Source organism: Brugia malayi (genome assembly GCF_000002995.4).
Source record: "Brugia malayi strain FR3 genome assembly, contig: Bm_v4_Chr1_scaffold_001, whole genome shotgun sequence".
NCBI classification, from domain to species: Eukaryota; Metazoa; Nematoda; class Chromadorea; order Rhabditida; family Onchocercidae; genus Brugia; species Brugia malayi.
In genome coordinates this window covers 6,417,387-6,436,851 of record NW_025062475.1, presented here as the reverse complement: position 1 = coordinate 6,436,851, position 19,465 = coordinate 6,417,387, and the positions used below count along the sequence as shown (strand labels likewise).

Sequence of the window (19,465 nt, the reverse complement as noted above, 5' to 3'; positions counted from 1 at the left end):
AAATGAATGACATATTACGCCTTTTTATTAGTTTTTTTCGTATAGCTTATAAAGCATTATTTAGATTTGTAACGATTAGACTTAGTATAATAGTATAATCAAGAAAATTGTCAAATGTGAAATGATTACTAACAGGATTTAATTTTTTCTTTTCCTAAAAGTTACTCGAAAAATCATAAATGTTTTGTTAACTTTATCCATGCAACTATTGATTTATTAAATTTCTGAAACCTTTCGTGTGTATCTTTTGGATAATATTTCTTCTGTTGTTAAAGAAAACGGTTTCGAAAAATGCTCTTTGAACAATGATTTAATTAACTAGCGTGAAAATATGCTAGCCATGTAAAGAGCAATAATGAAGAGAAAAAAAGCTCAAAGTAATGAATATGGAGCAAAGGATTTCAAAAAAAAAAAAACAACAAAAATTAAAAGTCATATTTTTTGCAGCTACTAAGCTAGTGGTCCGTAATAAATTGACAAAACAATGTGATCATTAATTTCTATGCTGTTTCTCTTGTTGACACCAGTAAATATTACATTTGATCTACTTTCTTGGAATATAACAAATTCTTGGAAACTTCTTTATTTCTTAACCAGCATGTTAAGTGAAAAATTTTATTTTGGGAAAAAATTCTGAAAACCGGAAACTATAACAGAGCTTGAATGCTTTCCTTTAACAAAAAACGTGTTTTCAAACAAGAAAATGACTCTGATCAGTTGCAAATCGATTTCCTTAATATGTTATAATATCTTCTTTTGAGCTTAAGACATCCGGTTCCTTCGAAAAAATCAGGAAAATGTTGGATTGCTGTTGTGTATGCACAATCTTTCAGATCTCGCTTAATGAAAGGAAAAGATGATCGAATGAAGTAGATTCGTAGCGTTAGCTAAGCTGTAACGAATCCTTAAAAAGTTTTATCAAATGAGAATATCCAATTTACGATTATTATTTCTCTCTGAATCAGTCGAAATTGAAGCCAATTTTCCCTTTTTTCTGCTTCTTACTTTTTCTAATTTAACTCGAATATCTGAGTTTTGAATCAGGGCTTTTGTTATGATCCACCGATTATATCTAATACCCGATTTTATGCACTTTCCCTATAAACACTTGTAATTTAATTTATATACAATGTGCAGAAACAGCGAATAGCATCGATACGTATTTCACGTTTGATAAAAATCCATTGTTACCTGGAGTGTTCGCTCAGTTCTGAGAAAAACTGTTTCGTTATTAAATGACATTTCATTATGGCGCAGATCGCCAAGAAAGTAAAGAAACTTGCGACGGTACAATTGTACAATTTGAAATTACTCCTAAACGGTATTCTTCACTATATTTTTTGCAATGACGAAAAAGAAAAGAACTAATTTTCCAAACTAATTCAAATCATAAAAGCATTATAATTGTCTATTTTAATGTATAGTTAGAAGGATATATTCTTTGATAGAATTGAGGAAGCTTAGAAATGTTTTACTGGAAATCTCAAGATTAATAAATTTAAAAAAGTCAATGAAATTGGAAACTATTCGTATAGATAAATGTGTACTGAGTAAAGATTTTTTAGCATGCACATGCATAAATATAATTTCAACAACAAGAAATTTCAATAACATTTTTAAAGTCTAGGTCGTGGTCTATCGAATTTCAAAAAACGCTACAAGCTTAAAGGGGAACTTGGTCGTGGTGGTTTCGGGATAGTCTATCGTGGAATGCGAATTTGTGATGAACTTCCGGTTGCTATCAAATTCATTGATCGTGACCAAGTTCGCAATTGGGGCAAAGTAATATTTTTCCCATCATCCGAACAAATCCGAAACTAAACTTTTGGTGTGGACACCATTTAAAAGGATGGAATATCCATTTCAGTTGGAAGATGAGCGGTTACCGATGGAAATTTGTATGTTAGCACGATGTGTTAATGTTCCGGGAGTGATCAAACTACTGGATTGGTACAGTATGCCACAAGGTTTTTTAATTGTAATGACACGTCCATATCCATGCGTTGACCTATTCGATTTTATTAAAAGCCATAAGAAGTTGGATGAAGATGTAAGTTTAACAATTATAAATAATTACGCCAAGAAAAAATGGCAGAAATTACCCCTATAGCACTTGGCATTTAACATAACAGCCTTATAATGGAAAAAGCTCCCAATATCACCTAAAAAATTCAAAAATAATTTCAGACTATATTCTGTCATTCATTAAAATCTTTTACAGCTTACGCGATTTCTGTTCCGACAAATAGCTCTGACTATTCGCGACTGTGCCCAGCAGAAGGTATTGCATCGTGATCTCAAGGTCTGTATTGGTAGTGTACAAAAATAAAAGACTACAAAAATTAATGTCCCTGCACTTTCTATGTGCAAATTTTTTAAAACTGCATTCATCATTACTTTTGAAAAATTGATTAGCAACTTAAATATTTTTCTCGAAATTCAAACACAAACATTGTGGCGTAAATGATCATCATCAGTGGGTCAACCAATTGGTATTATCATATTGACGTAGTCAGTGTGAAACACATTGCAACAAGGATTTTTGTTTTGTTTTTTCTGTTTTTTGTTTTGCGATGAAATCTTATAAACAATTACTTTTTAAGTTTTTAAATTAACAGTTGCAGGATGAAAATATAGTAATCGATTTGGTGAGTGGCGAAACATCGCTAATTGATTTTGGTGCTGCAACTTTGCTTAAGAAGAATCACTACACTGATTTTCAGGGTATCTATTTATTAAAGTTGATTTAGACAATTTTACTTTCACGAAAACATTTAGCCTGGAAGCAACAAGTTCTTTGTTATCACTTCGATATTTACTTCCTCTCAATAGAAGCAGTAGACACAATTACTTCATTCAAGTTACATAGTTGAACAGTGAAATTAGCTTTCATCACTTTCCACTAACCAAGTGATATCTTTCAGGAACTCGTTTATACTGTCCACCGGAATGGTTCCTGCACTCGATGTATTTAGGTTGCGAGGCAGCGGTCTGGTCGTTAGGTGTCCTACTTTACAATATGCTCAATGGGAGGTTGCCCTTTCGTAATGAAAAAGAGATTTGCACATCACATCTACTAGGAACATTACCATTCTATGCAGAAGTCAGCAAAAGTAAGTTTTAGAAGTAGGATACCGAAATAAACGGAATGAGAAACATCCCTCTTCTATATTTCAAGGTTTTAATTTATAGCACTTAGCATGTTCAACTAGAAAATTGAGAAGTCCCTAGCTATTCAACTGATTTCAATTCGATTAACTTTCGAAGAGATTTTTTAGAATTTTGAAATTCTGGAAGTAAAACTATTTCGTTAGGTGCTGTGGATTTGGTCAATCAATGTTTGCGCTTTGAGCCGAACAAGCGATGCACCCTGGACACAATTTTGAAACATTCATGGATTCGAACTCCATGTGCTGACTGGTGTACACTGATAGACCGAACATATCAGAATTCATCTGATGGTCAACAGTGCAGTGTTATAGGCACGGATCACATTTCGAAGAAACGAACGGAATCAGGGTAAACTTTTTGCTATCCTTAGTGATGCTATTGATGAGCGATAAATTAAAAAACATCGATGAATAGAGATAGCTAGCCATGAGAGATACCGGATTTGTTTCAGTTATACCGAATCAGGTGCCGATAGCACGTCCAGTTTCAGCTCATCCACTTCATCTTCATTTACGGCTCGTCATCACCGACATGAACCGGGAGCAGGTAGTATGATTGCAGGACCTTTATTTCGTCACAGCAATGGTTGTCAACACTGGGAGAGAATTCGGAATTGTCAGTCGAAAACTTCACTGATCAGTGATTCCTCTCCACCAGTGAACATCCAAGAATTTATAAAGATGGTTTATTTAGAGCAGAATAATATTCCCCTCAGTGGAATGAGTAAAGCACATTCCATTCATCAGCCGTCCATTTCTCCTCCTCGATCTACTTTTTTACACCTTCAAAATCCGGAGGAAAGCAACTGGACAGAATTTCCTACTTTAAGACCCTTAATAGGAAAGAAACGTTCCAACAATTCCGTACAGCAATCGGCACTTTTTGCACCAGCAGCACTACTACCAAAACCATCCAGCTATGCAAGCTTTAATGGAAGAACAGGTGGAGTACTGGTATTTTAATACTATTTTGTATGTCTTTGTCCATGAAGTTTTACTGTATGTTCAGATATTTCGTTGTTCGAAGATTTGATCTGGATAATTGCTAGGAACTAAGGAAGATTTGAATTCGCAACACAGAATAGCAGACAGTCGACAAAGTTGCAAAAAATTATTCCCAGAAAACGTATTCTTCCTTCTTCCTTTGACTAACAACAAAATGAAGTAGGACGACAGATCACTTTGCAGATTATCAGATAAATGTACATCTTTTGTCGCATTGAATTATTGCAAACTTTAATAAATTACTCCACTTGCAAAACTGCATATGAAATTTAACTGATTATTACTATTATTATTCATGCTCACAATTCTTCCTTGTGTTACTTGACCGGAGTACTTCGGGATGAACAGTTTTATTGTAGCGCTTCATAAGAAACATGAAGCATACAAGAAACTTCATAAGGAAGAAATGTAGGGGAGACTTGCTGGTCATTTTTCGCAGAACAATTCTCTTATAACACTGAAACAATTATACTCAAACTTTTTTTTTGCAAATCCTTTGGAGTGCAAGTCAAATCAGCACCAACTTCACATTATTTTCAGTTCAACCTTTGGTCAAAAAGCTTCGTCAAAATCACGACGACCTTGAAGTCTCCACATACTTTAACCACAGGAAAGTAAATCTAAAACAGCAGTAGAGTTCAGATATTGGAGCGTCCTTCTACCGTACTCGTTTCAGAAAAGATAACGATTATAACAAAATTTATCTCAAATTTAATTCAAAACCAAAACAGGACATAGGCACATTCATCAGTAAACTTTAAAAAGTAAAGAAATTTAATTCATTCATTAACATTAATAGAAATGATTGGCAACGACGATTGCACTTGTCCATTAAAAAACAGTTTGAGATTAAATAAATCCCCGACAGTTTGAAAATTTTTAAAAGATAATCCAGGGCAATAATCCTAAGAAGTAGCAACAAGAATAAAAATTAGTTTATATTTGTTAAAACAATTTATTGCTAATGCATATTGCATAGCTATTCGATTAGATGCGATATGTGATGCAGCTGTATAATGCACGAAATGATCAGAGGCACTAACATCTTGATGTGCAACATAGCTTGTAGCTGTAAAACAAAAGTAAAATGTATCTCGCAACTGTCAGAGAAAGTAAAAAGCAAACGTACATTGCAGCAAATAGGATATATTAAACAAAAGTGAATCCTGATTTCATAAAGACGTTATTCGTACATTGCATGAGAAATAATAGGCATTAGAATGGTTTGAGCAACTGATATAAACGATATGAAGGAGCAAAAAATGATGTACCTTCAACTTCTGTATTACTTCTTTCACCAATATTGTATTATCGGTGTTTAGAAAGTTATGGAATGTTGCAATCGAAGTCCTAATTAGCGAATTTGGCGTAACATCAATTTTTGTCTGAATATGAGTACAAAATTTTCATTGATTTATATCCACGACAGATAAATGACTAACATAATAACATAGTATCCTCTTTTCTGAAATAAATAATAATTTGGAGACAGCAATATCCTGTATCAGATACAGTGGAAGAATCACAAAAAATAGTTCAATTTAGAAATGTTCAAAAGTGATGAGATAATAAGTGTAAGGATTAAAGACCAAGGCTACAAGGTCGAAAGAACTCATTATACATGAGGTTGGAAATTTTGCAAAAAGCATTTAACAAGTAACGGCAAGTAATATGGCTTAAAATCATATGATAGATCGAATGAACCGTTTGGTGGATAAAAAGAGAAATTAGGAAATCCTCATTCAACCACAAAGTAATGTCCTTCAGTTATTAAAAGGCTATGGAAAAATGAAAAACTTTTCTTGTAATCTTCTGAAAATTCACATGGCTAGTATGATCTACTGGCTGATGTTTCAAGCAAAGATATACTTGACGTCTCATCATCTAGAAACAGATTCTCCGATATCTGTGGTCATAGAGACGAAATAGTGCATCCAATGTTTAATACGAATTTGTTTCCTGTAAAGGCATACTGAAGGGTATAAAGAGGCATCTCTAAAATTAAACGATAAAAACTTAACTTCAGTCCAAATGATTTTATCACCGAAAACAGAACTTGATTACATGAAAGCATTGAGATGATTGATTACTGACAACATACCATTTGTCACGCACACTATTCTCCCTGTTCCTGAACTATATCGGGTTGATGCTCTGGTGATAGATCATGAGTACCCGTTTTAGATTCCAGTAATCGTTTCAAATAACCACTCTGAGGTATTTGGTAAGTGGGATCCAGCACATCCACAAACTGCTAAAAAAGAAAAAAAACTCGTATGAACGGTGTTAACAGTGTCTTTAAAGGTTTTTGAAAATTTGCACCATCTTTTTAACATCGTGTAAAATAAACGATGTGAAAATGTAGAAAAAAGATTATGGAGGGTACATGAAATTTTATATGGATAGGAGAAAAATGCCTAATACGAAAATTATTATTGTAAGCACAAAATTCATTTTGCAGAATGCTGTCCATATTGCCAACAAAAGAATTCATGCAAATGAATCCTATTAACGAAATAGTACTGAAATGTAATCAAGTACAAATAGCAAATAGATACAAATGATTACCAAAATGTTTAATAATAAAGCAGCCGAAATAGTGTGTAGCTCTGCACACAATAATCTTTAAATGAATATAGACCGAAGCTCTTTTCTGATTGCTTGAGATTCACAAACATTGTGAATCATGAAGATTTTGACGGAAAGTACAAAAACTTAGGAAAAACAATTACCTTAAACTCAGGTAGTTCAAGTAACTGGAACGCATTTGCTTTAATTAAAAACTTCGCGAGAGCAATATCTCTTGCTGACTTGACAGCATTAAGTTGTTCATCGGTGGTGCTTGTGGCTGCTAGGTCACGAGATGTGGCTGCTAGGTCACGAGATGGTACAATTGGTTTTGTAGTATTAATAGTGGCAGTTGCTGCAGCAGAGGTAGTGGCAGTTATGTTACTCATTGGATTTTCAACACTTTTACGTGTTTGGCGCACCTTCACTACTTCACCAGTCGGCAGTCTTTTACTTATTGTCCTAAATTAATCCAGTGAAACAGAAGAAAACAGCATACAATTAATGCATTTATAAATGAAATAACAAAAAAAGACTGCGTCCCAGAAAAATGCAGAGAAATATTTCTCAAAACCGAAGAACCATCCGAGAAAACTCCTTTTACAGTGAGATACTTAGCACTGTAGAGTATCCCCTACTGCAAAGGAATCCACATCTTACGATTCAAAGTTGACAAGATGGTTTACTTAGCTCAATATTAGTTACCCGGTACTAATTCTTTCCTGCCCTTACATGCTCAGGATTTGCAGAGAAAAGATAAAATAAGACTTGTAATCTGAAATTTAGGGACTTGCATATTACGCTTAAACTCCACCTAACGGATTTCGTTGTATCCAAGGCAGATGAAATATGTGCATTCACCAAATGATTGCGGACAGTGCTTCCACTGACCAGGGATTGAGCATTTAGAAATTTATTTTGTAATGGTGGTTTTGATGCTACCATATCCGACTTTGCGAGACCAAGACGCATCAGCAAATTGGTGTCGACTAAACTTGACGTTTCATCAGAACCAAAACTAACGGTTCTATTTGCGTTACCAATCGCAGCGTAATCAATATTTGGATCTGAATAGTAGTTATAAACATTTTCATGATGTGTACTAGTTGCATAGGCTACAGAATTCAGCATGTTTTCTTATTTTGTACAGAATTCACACTCTACAATTAAAATAACAAACAGGACAGACTGATGGAACATGTTTATGAAAGGGAAAAATATACAGGAAACAGTTGAAAACTCAAATAGTCTCATTAAACTCAAATAGGTTAGATAAAATCTGGGAGTGCTGAAAAGTACTATTCTCTTGACACCAATGAGAATCTCACTAAACTTGAGACAAAAGGAGAAGACAGAAAAAAAGAATGATCTATGGGAAACTTTTATTGAATATGAATAAAAATTTTGCTGAATAACAGCCTTTACCTGAAAATCTCAAATTTTTGTCTGATTACAGAAATTTACGTTTGCGCATAACATTAAAAATATAAAGAATGAGTAGTAACTGCTCATAATAGTAATCTTCAGTAAACTACATCTAAGAAATTAAATACAGAAGCTAATAAAGAAGTGCAATGGAAAGAGGTAGGAATAGAAAAAGGAGGAGGGGAAAACGAAGGAGTAATTAACGATATTTAATAGAAGTTTGAGTAGTTAAAGCACAAAATATAATGCAACAGTCTTGATTTATTTCTTTTTTCTATAGACACTTGGAAATATTATACAAGGACTGAAAGTATTATACAAGGATAATTTCACTGAAAACATTTAATAAACACTGTAAACCCAGAAACAAACTAACACTGTAAATCCAACGATTGCGTTTGATTTGCTGCTGCCATCTCTATCATCGCTTTGACACGTTCCGTATTAGTCATGGATGTAAAACTTTCATCCTCAAAAGCCCCTGTACTGAAATGCCAAACGCGATCAAATGAACCGGAAAAACTTCCCATTTTAGCTGATGTCATTCAGTGAATTTAGTATCACATTAACTGTTTTATGATTATAACTAACCAATGGAAAAAAATGCTTAATACCAATTTCGGAGAGAGATGCCTGACAAGTACTACAGAGAGAGAGAGATACTTGGTATCAACTTGTTTTACCACCACATATTCTCATATCAGAAATGGAAAAAGATATCTTTTAGTATATACCTCAAGGATCTTTTCTTCTCTTCTGCTTGTTCTTCTTCCGCACTACTGATATTTGTATCTTCGCTGCTGCTTCTGCATATAAGAAATGTTTATCCAGTTGCTCGATGTTTTTTTCACTATGTGTCAAACAAACCATAAAATTGTTCCCGACAGTTTCTATCTTCTCTAGATAATTTGCATTGCCTGCGACTTTTTGATCGATAATGCAAAAATCTAGAGTGCTGATCTAGTGAATCTGATAAATGCAGAAAGGAAAAAATTCAATTAATCCTCCGGGTTACTTGTGTATTTTCCTAATTTCAGTCGACGGCTTTATTGAAACAAGGCACTCAGCTGAATCTATATATTATACGTCTAAATGACTAGTTTGTTTTAAAATCCACTATTATACATCAGTCCTTGCCCAGAAGCTAGGGATTTGTGAAGTATTTTCTAGTATGTTATGAATGCTATTTTCCATATTATTTCCTTTCTCTGATAATTTGTGTGTATTTATTGGCCTTATTTTGCTTGTGCAGTGACACCATATATTGTGAGAACTTTTTAGGAAAAGCACTGAAGGATATGGAAATAAATTGTAATTCAAAATTTAGTAATTAAATGCATTCCCACTGACTGGAAGCATGGTTCACCCATCTAATCCGAGGATTAAGCTTACATTTTTGTTTTCTATTTTAGAAAAGACTGTACATAACAGTATAGAAGCATTTCCGTCTTCTCCATCATGAAAAGAGTAGTTACTAGAAAGAAAGGGATGAGGAAAAGAGTTACAAACTTTACAGTCTGATTTGTGGCTATGAATAGCATGATTAATGATCATTAATTTTCAATGCAACTTCTCTTACTCTCTGAGGGTTCAAATAACATTTCAAATTATAACCCACTTTTTTAAGGTAGATGAAGGTGTCTGAACCGATTCTGGGATAGGGCTGATTCCTTCTTCCAAACGTTGGCGTGATTCCAGTATTAAAATCAGTCGATAATCACTTTTGTGGTGTGCTTTCAGATGCATTTTCAAATTTGTACTGAATGGCGATGAGGTGCTGAATGGGCAATTAACACATTTCACAGTCTGAAATAAGCGCTATTTTTCAAACGACTTACAAAATTTTGGAAAATCTGCATCATGCAGATTAATCTAGACATGGATCATGCAAATTGCATAACATTTTCATTCCGGAACATTTGCTAATTAAAATTATAACTTGTGAAACGCAAATTGGATAATAATCCAACAAGAAAGATTCCTAAACTGTTAAAAAGATATGATCATTGGCATGTTACAGAGGTTATTTGAAACATTATAAATCATAATAAAAAGTTGTGAACTGAAAAACTTACTTTACTACCGTCACCGACATCCTTAAAAAAACGCCATACAGGATGTCTTCGCAAACGCCGTCGCTTTAAAACAATTGCTGATTGGCTGCCCATTGGGGAAGTAACTTTGTCAGTCCTCCCACTTGCATAAGTTATATTATAAGATGATGGTGAATCTACAAAAATAAACACATGCAAATTAAAAAGAGCTTGGAAAGTCAGGAAAGCTTTGCAACAAGAAAAGAATGAGAATTGTTATTAAACTATAAAAACTCCCAAGAGCGCATTCATATCACTTCTTTAATTAATCTATGATGGTAATTTATCAAAATGAAACTTAGCTAAGATCCCCTCTTAGAATGTTAGTAAGCTAAATTCAGCCTGTCGTTCCTTCAACATGTACTGAAGAATTTGTATTTAATGCCATCAGAAAGAAAAAATCCGATTTACGAATAAAATTTGAAATACTTATTCCTCATAAGCAAAGTTTAGCAAAGTTTTACTTTGTTCTTTGATTAGTTCGAGACAACTTACCGAAACCACTCTCACAATATTTTTTGTATTTCCAAGCTATATAGAGACAATTCTTGAATGATCACGCAATGAGAATTAGGTGGTGCAGACTAAGAAAAAAATAATGAACAATCCAATTTCTTTTATTTTTCCAACTTACTCTGTGATATTTTGTTGAGTGTTTTCAATCTTTCATTGTCACCAGTAACAAGCGCCTTTGTCTGATTTAATGGTGCGTTTGCGACAGATTTTACTGAAGTCTCTGAGATAACTTTCAAGAAGTCAGGCAAACTCTTCGTGAGATCTGGTGTGGTTTTTAGATAATCCAGTGGAAGCTGTGGTTCCGAAAATGCCTTGGAGGAGTCCAAAATGCTCCGAGATGTAGTAGGTAGTGTGCGAGTTCTATTACTTATTGTAGTTATATTAGCGGTAGTGGTAGTGGTGGTAGTAACCACCGAACCACTTTGAAAGCCACCGGTCTGATTCAATATGCCCAACAGAACTGCAGCACTGCTTAGATTAGATCCCGTACTTGAAAGCGTATTATTGCTAATATTACTATTAGCAGTATTATTACCACTATTGCTACATCTTCCAACTGCCGGTAGGGCAGTAGTTGTTACGTGATGCATATAGGGGGTTTTCGCTATTGCTATTGTTGTCGCACAGGTAGCCAAGAGAGAATTCTGCAACGAGATTTGTTCCTGTTGTTCTTCCTCTGCTTTCAGGACCTACAATTTCAATTTTATTTATAAACAACTATTAAGAGTTCCAAATGTTTAATATAACTATGTTTTAAATCTTCAAGCCAAATTCATCCAACTACAGATTTATCATTAATCCCTCTCTACATTGAAATCTTCAAAATTAAGAAAGAAATCAGCATCCTGTTTATCTGAAACTACGTCACCGTAAGCCAATTTTATTTCAATAATCATAATATTACATACTCATAGTTCACGTCCAAACAAAACCATATACACAATTTTTCTGGTTTGAATCTCTTTATTTCATGTAACGGAAGACTGAACTATGATAACCAAAACCTTATCTCAAATTTTACATTTCTAGTCTCGAGTATCAATATCCTAGCAACTCTCGAGTATCAATATCCTAGCAACTCACTTAAAAGTATCAATATCCTAGCAACTCTACAACAAAGTTGAAGTCCTCTATTTCCTTCAAAGTAACAACTGAGAAAAAATTTTCTCAACAACTAAAAGATCTAAAATTGAAAAATACTACGATAATTTACATTTTAAAACTAACTTCTTCAAAGAGATCATGATGATGTGTCCTTAGGTGCACTTTCAAATTAGTGCTAAACACTGATTTCGTGCTATAGTTACAATGCTTGCATGTTGCCATCCCATCCTTCACTATAAAATACGGCCATACGGGATTTCGACGTTGGCGTTTTCTTCGTAATGCCGCAGATAATGTCATATCTGAAGAACTTTAGTTATTGTATAATTATATACTATTATCTGATTACGCTTCTCATGAACTTACTGATATAACAAGAATACCATTCATTCAAAACAGTGAATAAATTTTAAACAAAAAACATACCGCTGGAAATGTAAGCACCCGGATTCGATGTCTCAACTGCTTCATTAATATCATAAAGGTCGGAATTCTTTGAACCATTATTATCTGTTCCTTAAATAACAATTGGCTCTGTCCCTTAGTAAGAAGGTTCTAGGATTATTCAAGATATAAGAAAAAAAAAAAAATGAAATACCGCAAAAAAGACTCACTACCCTCTCCAAAAATTCTATCTAGAAATGCATCGTTTTTGGATCCTTCATTATCATCATCATCATCATTATCATCTACACCACTGTTAGACGGATTCCGTGATGAGGTGCTGTATTTCGACTTTGTCATTGCAGCCAAACTCCTTTCTAAAGCAAAATATTACCAATTATATTAACAGTGCAGTATTCCAAATTCAGCTTGTTATTACCCATCATTTTGAAAAATATTCGACAGCACAACTACGAGCACTATTACTTTAATCAAAAACTGACTAACAGAACATTATTACATTTTAGTAGCGACAGCAGTGGAAAATAAATTATTTAATTTAATTTAATCTTAAATAAAAGTTAAATACACAGAAACTGACCACACAAAATGTTTTTTCACCGATCCCTTATAGGTCATTCACACATCAAAAATAATTTAATTATCATTACCAACAGCTGTTTGGCCATCTTCATCAAAGCTGTCCGAACAATTTTCAACTTCTAACGGGCGTCCTTCGTTAGCAATTCGTAAAGCTGTACGACCGGTAACCTGAGACAGATCTTCTATTTCTCGTATTGATGAAAATCCAGTGTCTGCAGATGTTTTCTTCAAACCTAAAACCATCATTTTTTATTTCTTAAATTGAAAAAGAAAAATCTTTCAAACACAAAAAAACCTTTGAAATAAATTCAAAAGTGTATCGCCAGATTGTTCTGTGTTTCATATTCCCTTAATATTTTATGAGATAGGGCCAAACTTCATAAACTTAACAAACTGTAAAATGACATCCTTTTTTCATTTCCAAAAAAAATGTAAATCCTCGCATCTCACAAAACCTTTTCTTTAAAGCACGTACAATAGCAAACTCACAAACACTACTCATATACCAGCAGCTTCCCATCCTCAACATGGTAAACATTCAGCAGGCGGCCGCCACTGTTTCGCCTTACGGCCTTGTAAATAAATCAGTCCATCGTTTCACCATAGTATTTATTAAATTGATCTCTAAAGTGTCCCAACTAGAAAGGTAACATAGCCCGAATGAGAGTCACGAACACTGACTGGAACAGAGGATAACTGGATTACTGACTTCAAAGTAGATTATAAATAAAAGATGCTAACGAGAGTGAGTAGTAGAAGCTGAGAAACTTGTTTGACTTTGCGTTTGCAGTTTTTTCTTCAAATTAGCAATGGATGTCTCCAGAATTTTCGCCTCCCGATTTGGTTTGTGCCGTTGGGTAGCAAATACTTGTGTACGAAATAAATTATTCCCTGAAGTGCTTGCCATTCCTCCATCGTTTTCCTCCTCTCCAGCATCTGCAATATCTCTTTCTTATTTCATTTCACTACATTTCTATATCCACGTCAAATATCATCAGACCATCCTAAAACGATGTGGAAAGTACTGACATAAGTCATATGAAACATTCAGGAGCTTTGAGGGACAAATGGACCATCATCTAACTAAATCAAGATGGTGAAGACCGGTAAGTCTTTTGAAAGTTGCGGATCGTATTTTCCTCAGATTTGCACTATTTCATTTTGATTATTTATGGCTGCTAACAAGTTTGTCACACATTGATAATGTTTTTCAGAAAAATTTGTCCTGTTTTGCCACTTGATCTAAATTGTATTGTTTCCGGAATCCTATAGTACCGTTCTTTTATGACCATGTATGAATGCTGAAAAAGAGATTATACAAAATCTCACCATTAATAGATTCACTTTCTCCCTTCGTTTCATTGATACCAGCAACACTCGATCCTAATTAAATGAGGAATTTATTGCATGACGAGTTTTTAATTTAAAAAAGCAGAAGGTTAAAATGAACCAATATGGATGTAAAAACTAAGTGTAAGATGATAATATTTGCAAGATAAATCACCAATTGTTGATAATAATGCAACTTTTTGTCTAGCACTCCTCAATTCATTTGGATGTACTTATTATTCTCCCTTGAAGTGAACGGAATTTCTCTTGAACAACATGTTTCCAATATTTCTGGAGGATTTTAGAAATACTTGTTTGTCTCCCCTTGTTGAGCACAACGATAACAACACCTCGATTATATGAAAAGCTAACGGAGACAACATAAGTTCTCAAAACAATTACCGTCGTCGTTTTCCACATCCATGTCGCAATCTTCATATTCCAAACCACTAGCTTTTATAAACTCATCCTTCATCATTGTTTTAGTGGAGATCATGACCAAACTGGCGAAGAAATCCGGCTAATTACCAGTTTGTTCCATTAAACTGTATAGACAAAGATTAACAAAAATGACCAGATACAAAAAATAAGGACTATCTACTTCGATTTTCCACCATGTAACAACTCCTTCACATTCTATCGCATTATTAGCAAAAATTGCAGTTTAAGGACAGCGTATTTCCTATCAACTTTAGCAATCACTAAAGTAAAAGTAGTCTGAAATTAATATTATAATTGTACAATAATTAATATTAAAGACATATGTTTACGTGAGAATACATAACAACACTCATATTGACAATGAGATCATTGAAAAAAAAGACGGAATTTCTGCTCTTATAAGATTCACTTAAAGATTTAAGAGAATCTGTAAATTATGGAAAACTGTATGCATCGTGCATCACATTAATGAAGATTTTTTTCAGCAGAGGCAGCAAGTAAATAAGTAAGATTGATTGAAAAGTGAAGGAAATATTCACATAATACATTAGTCGGTATTAACTGATTTTGTGTCATATTAGTTCAATTATAAGAGATAAAGCACCGCGCGAATTTTGAAACATTTATTGACAATTCTTATAAATTTAAGGATGGGAAAAAAAATATATAAACCGGTATTTCGCATGATCCATTATAGCACATCAAATTTGAAAATTCAAACTCTATGAAGATCGATACAAGCAATCAAAATAAGAAAGTGATAAATTATTCATACATGAGGTAAACTCAGGTCGGACTTCAAGAAACACAAATGGAACATATGAAAAATGAGATATAATTTGACAAACATAGAAGTGCTTAGAGTAGAGAAAAATATATAAAAAAGATAAACTTGTAAAAGGTGTCACTACCAGTGAAATCAATGCATGTATATTCATGTTCGAAAACTTACACCAATCGAACACCATGTTTTCTCTTGCGATATCGCTTGATACCGAAAAATATTCAAACTTCAACTATTTTGTTTAGATACACAAAAAAAGCATTGACTTTATAAAAAAGGTAAACTGGAAGAACAAAGCAGAGAGTAAGGACACAGGAAACAAAACGAAAAAGGATAGCGGAAGAACAATCCAAGTTCTTCCCTCCTCCGTCCGGTAACAAATGCTCTGATGGCGCCAAAAATTTGTCGAAAACTTTTGTACTTAGCAGATTACATCGAAATGAGCGTAAGAAAAAATGACGACGATAATAATATTAGCCAGATTAATATAATAATGAAATGATGATGGATGTACATTATGGTAGGTAATAATGTCTGACAGTTAAATCATTATGAAATGTTGGATTGCAAAGGGCATTAAATTTTAGTGTGTAACCATATAGTGCTTAATAGCATCCCGGTATTAGTTTTATTGAGTGAGCACTCTTTTCAGTCTAATCAGTCTTTTAATGAAAAGTAAAGTGAGAGTGAGCGCCCGTGCCAATAATACCGCCGCCGCTTGCTGCTAACAAACCTTCATATACAACCTTGAAGTCTTCACCCTTCACACAAACATTTCACAAACAAAATGCCATTTTTAACATTGCTCATCGAGTTTATTACTTAGCAACCAATGTCGCTGTACGAGTAATAATTGTATCACCAACAGTACACGGACCCATAACATATATGCCAGATGTTCTTACTTAACGACTGACTAAGTCGAAAGCATAGGGTAAGCAGTATTTTGGTTGACCTATTTTGATTGTTGACGTTATCTTTTATTAGTCATCCACCTATTAATTATTAATTCTTGATGAAAGTACCTCACGACAGATACAAGTAGGAAATTTTCGAAAAGTAAAATTGCGGAAATTCAATATCTTACCTTATTTGAAATTCCAAATTCTACTTCATCTTTCCTTGCAGTTGTCTGGCTATCTCAGCATTTTTTATTTAGCCTGACAAAAGGCTAAAGATCGTCTGAGTGTCCGCTAGAACCTAAGTCTCCTTGCGTCACAACTATATCGATTTTTCCCTTTAATGAATGATTTGCAACAAACAGACATAAAGAATGAGCAAATTTATAGATAACCAGCGTGTAACGTGAACTGGACTCATTCTAAAACGTAAACTGTTCACGTTTACCACATTTACTATTTTTGCGCTGTAGTACTAGGGTGACAATATTAGTACATCTAGGATGCGATTAAAAATATTGCTTATGCCCTTCATCTCTCAATATCTAATGAAGATGAAGACCTAAAAGCCCATATTTTGGAAAAATTTTCCAAAGAACAGCGTTCGCTAAGAATTTCCATTTCTCAGTTGTCTCTTTTGTTGTCGTTGGCTATCATGGCCACAACAAGCGCTATCTTAGAGCCACTCATCTTTCATTTCCCACCTACACAATCGCCTATCACATTACCCGATCTCACTACATCTGTCCAATTACTGCAACAGCAAATACTTTTCCGTCAATTAAAAATCTCTAAGTGTCCACTATAAGTGCCGCACTAGATTTTTCAAAGTTTGAGGACATATATTGGAAACAGTATCATATTCGCCCAGTTAACATTAAACAACAAATGTTATCCACGTATGATCCGAAGTAGATTTTAGAAACTTTAATTTCACATTTTCGAGATTGTAATGTGAAACTTGTCCCCGAGAGACAATTCGAACCGACTGGATCAAAGTCTGCGTTTCTCTGCCAAGGTCGCTCGCTACTTGGAACGCAATTTCCTCGTCACAGATCTTGTTCATAAGTTAACAGTAGTTTTTCTCAAAGGCAAACTATATATACTTTTACATAACGATGAGATTAATGTTTCAATAACATTATATTAAGTGGGTTTTGAAGATAAGTAGCGAAATAATTTCGAGTGAAATTGAACTCAGTCAAGTATAACTAACATAATTTCATAACCAAAAGTAATAAATCTCATAAGGTAATTGCATTAAGCCAAAAAAGGATGAAAATGGAAATGACAAAAGAAATGACTACCCAGGCCGAGCATAGTACTCTCTGTGTCACACAGAAAGAGACAAGAAGCGCCCACCTGACATTAGGCGCGTTATTGTCAGAACTTGTTCCGGTATAGGTAGATGGTATAACTAATTTTAATTGTATCAGTGGGATGGATAGTAATGAAAGAACTATGAGGAGCGGGGACGATAGCAGTAAAAATCAAGGTCAATAGGGAATGGACAAGAGCGAGCTGCTGCTGCTGCTACAACTATGACTACCACTGCTGCTGCTGCTATTGATATGAAGGTGATAGAGGTAGCAGAATTGTCGATGGCACCGAGTACCAAATGTAAACCGTCTATGGCAAAGACAAGGTCAATGGCGCCTCACTCTCATTGGCCTTCATTCTGTGCTGGCTTCATTTCACTATTGACACAGCTCGGGTGCGTTCTCTTCCGTCGGGGGGTACTTCTAGCACCACTAGCACCACCAGCACCACCACCGCCATCATCATCAGCAGCAGCAGCAGCATCAGCGCCGGCGGCAGCGGCAACAGCAATGGCGGAGGCAGCACTGGTAACAGAATATTAAGTAAAGGCAGAAAGGATGGCGTACATAGTGCTGAGTCGTATGGCATACTTTGTGCTGTTACCGCGAGGCGCTTCTGTGTTTTAATCCACCATTATTCACGCACTCTAAAACGTGCACGCGTCATTCCTTGCCTATCTGTCCAAATAGGGCTACAGATAAGCTAACATATATCGTATAACAATTATTTCGTTGCATATGCAGTAAATGACAATATTGCATACCACCCTTTTTTATAGTTGAGTGCCCTCGACAAAACGTCCGTCAAAAGGTCCATCTTTCCTTTTCAAAGATAATACCAGCGTTAGATAATGGCGTATGTGAAGGCACGTTAGTTTCAGATCATTGAAGTTCGGATGCTCCTCAATAGCCACTTTCGTAAGTGACAAATGTCTCTCATGCTGATTAATTGAAGTCTAAAAAATCGTTACTGTCTTCCCTGTGTTATTTTCAAACAGGAGGTGGAAGAAGCATACTTTCAAGTCGAAATTTGACCAATTAGTGATTTGTTACCGGATTTTTTAACAATGAGCTCATTTTTTTCACATTCCATGAACATAAAATTATCTATTGGAAAATATAGTAAATTATCATCTTAACTTAGTTTGCAACGAAAATCTTGAATTTGAAGCTTTTTTATTAGGCACCAAATCCAGAATAAAAGCAAAAAAATCTACAAGAAGCAACTATTAAGTAATAATAGGTGTCTTTATATAATCACCTTTGTTTTCTAAACACCCACTTAGGCAAATTCTTCAGAACTGTAAATGAGGTAACTAGGACAGACAGCACTTAATTTATTTTTAAGGAACTTCATTCCTCATTGCTCCAATTTGAATTAACTATATTCATGATGTGGTGATTTGTTGAAATAGTTTTAACTTGTCATTCATTTATTTTCAATGAGGAACAGATTACTCAGTATTTCTTCTTCTTTTCTTTTATCTATACCTCTAAACCTTCCGAAGATGACCTCTCCTCTTCCCATCCATTAAAAGTTTCATTATATTTTCCTCAACTTTTTGCGCCTCCCTATTTCCCTTTATTTCTAATTCCCTCTTTCTTCTACAAAACGCATCCTTCTTCACCGCTAACCTTATCCAAAGTTGTAACATATTGAAAGATCTCTAGCTCTTTGGACAGTCCCACTCGATTGTTGATAAATTCTTATTGAAGCACTGAATCAACGAGCAGATTTATAATGGTTCCCCTCAAAATTCTACCAGGAAGTAAGAAATCGTTCTTCTTGCGAGAAGCAATTTCACAACTATCTGAAACATTTCTT

The 19,465-nt window shown here is 34.5% G+C and overlaps 3 protein-coding genes across 5 annotated transcripts; 2 read left to right on the top strand and 1 right to left on the bottom strand.

Moving 5' to 3' along the window:
• Positions 1–1,248: 1,248 nt before the first annotated feature.
• Bma-prk-2 (Protein kinase domain containing protein) lies at positions 1,249–4,133 on the top strand (the record flags this gene model as incomplete). 2 transcript variants are annotated; one of them, XM_043076778.1, is made up of 8 exons in its annotated part: positions 1,249–1,321; positions 1,628–1,782; positions 1,880–2,050; positions 2,222–2,302; positions 2,625–2,724; positions 2,925–3,113; positions 3,315–3,519; positions 3,662–4,133. In XM_043076778.1, 8 exons carry the CDS (start codon positions 1,249–1,251, stop codon positions 4,131–4,133), a joined length of 1,446 nt encoding a protein of 481 aa, XP_042932712.1. The 2 variants fall into 2 exon arrangements, with proteins under 2 accessions (XP_042932712.1, XP_042932713.1); XM_043076779.1 differs by having other exon boundaries at positions 3,623–4,133.
• A 2,158-nt stretch (positions 4,134–6,291) lies between these two features.
• Bma-gei-13 (BED zinc finger family protein) lies at positions 6,292–14,693 on the bottom strand (the record flags this gene model as incomplete). Of its 2 annotated transcripts, none has more annotated exons than XM_001899728.2 (15): positions 6,292–6,429; positions 6,908–7,205; positions 7,558–7,810; positions 8,545–8,654; positions 8,903–8,974; positions 9,787–9,974; positions 10,244–10,398; positions 10,896–11,466; positions 12,005–12,183; positions 12,308–12,397; positions 12,496–12,642; positions 12,937–13,101; positions 13,610–13,804; positions 14,198–14,251; positions 14,600–14,693. In XM_001899728.2, the coding sequence occupies 15 exons, from the start codon at positions 14,691–14,693 to the stop codon at positions 6,292–6,294; spliced, it is 2,709 nt and encodes a 902-aa protein (XP_001899763.2). The 2 variants fall into 2 exon arrangements, with proteins under 2 accessions (XP_001899763.2, XP_042932711.1); XM_043076777.1 differs by having other exon boundaries at positions 12,499–12,642.
• A 2,909-nt stretch (positions 14,694–17,602) lies between these two features.
• Positions 17,603–18,183, top strand: Bm17380 (Uncharacterized protein; the record flags this gene model as incomplete). Its single annotated transcript, XM_043076776.1, has 2 exons — positions 17,603–17,642; positions 17,825–18,183. The coding sequence occupies 2 exons, from the start codon at positions 17,603–17,605 to the stop codon at positions 18,181–18,183; spliced, it is 399 nt and encodes a 132-aa protein (XP_042932710.1).
• Between the last annotated feature and the right edge of the window lie 1,282 nt (positions 18,184–19,465).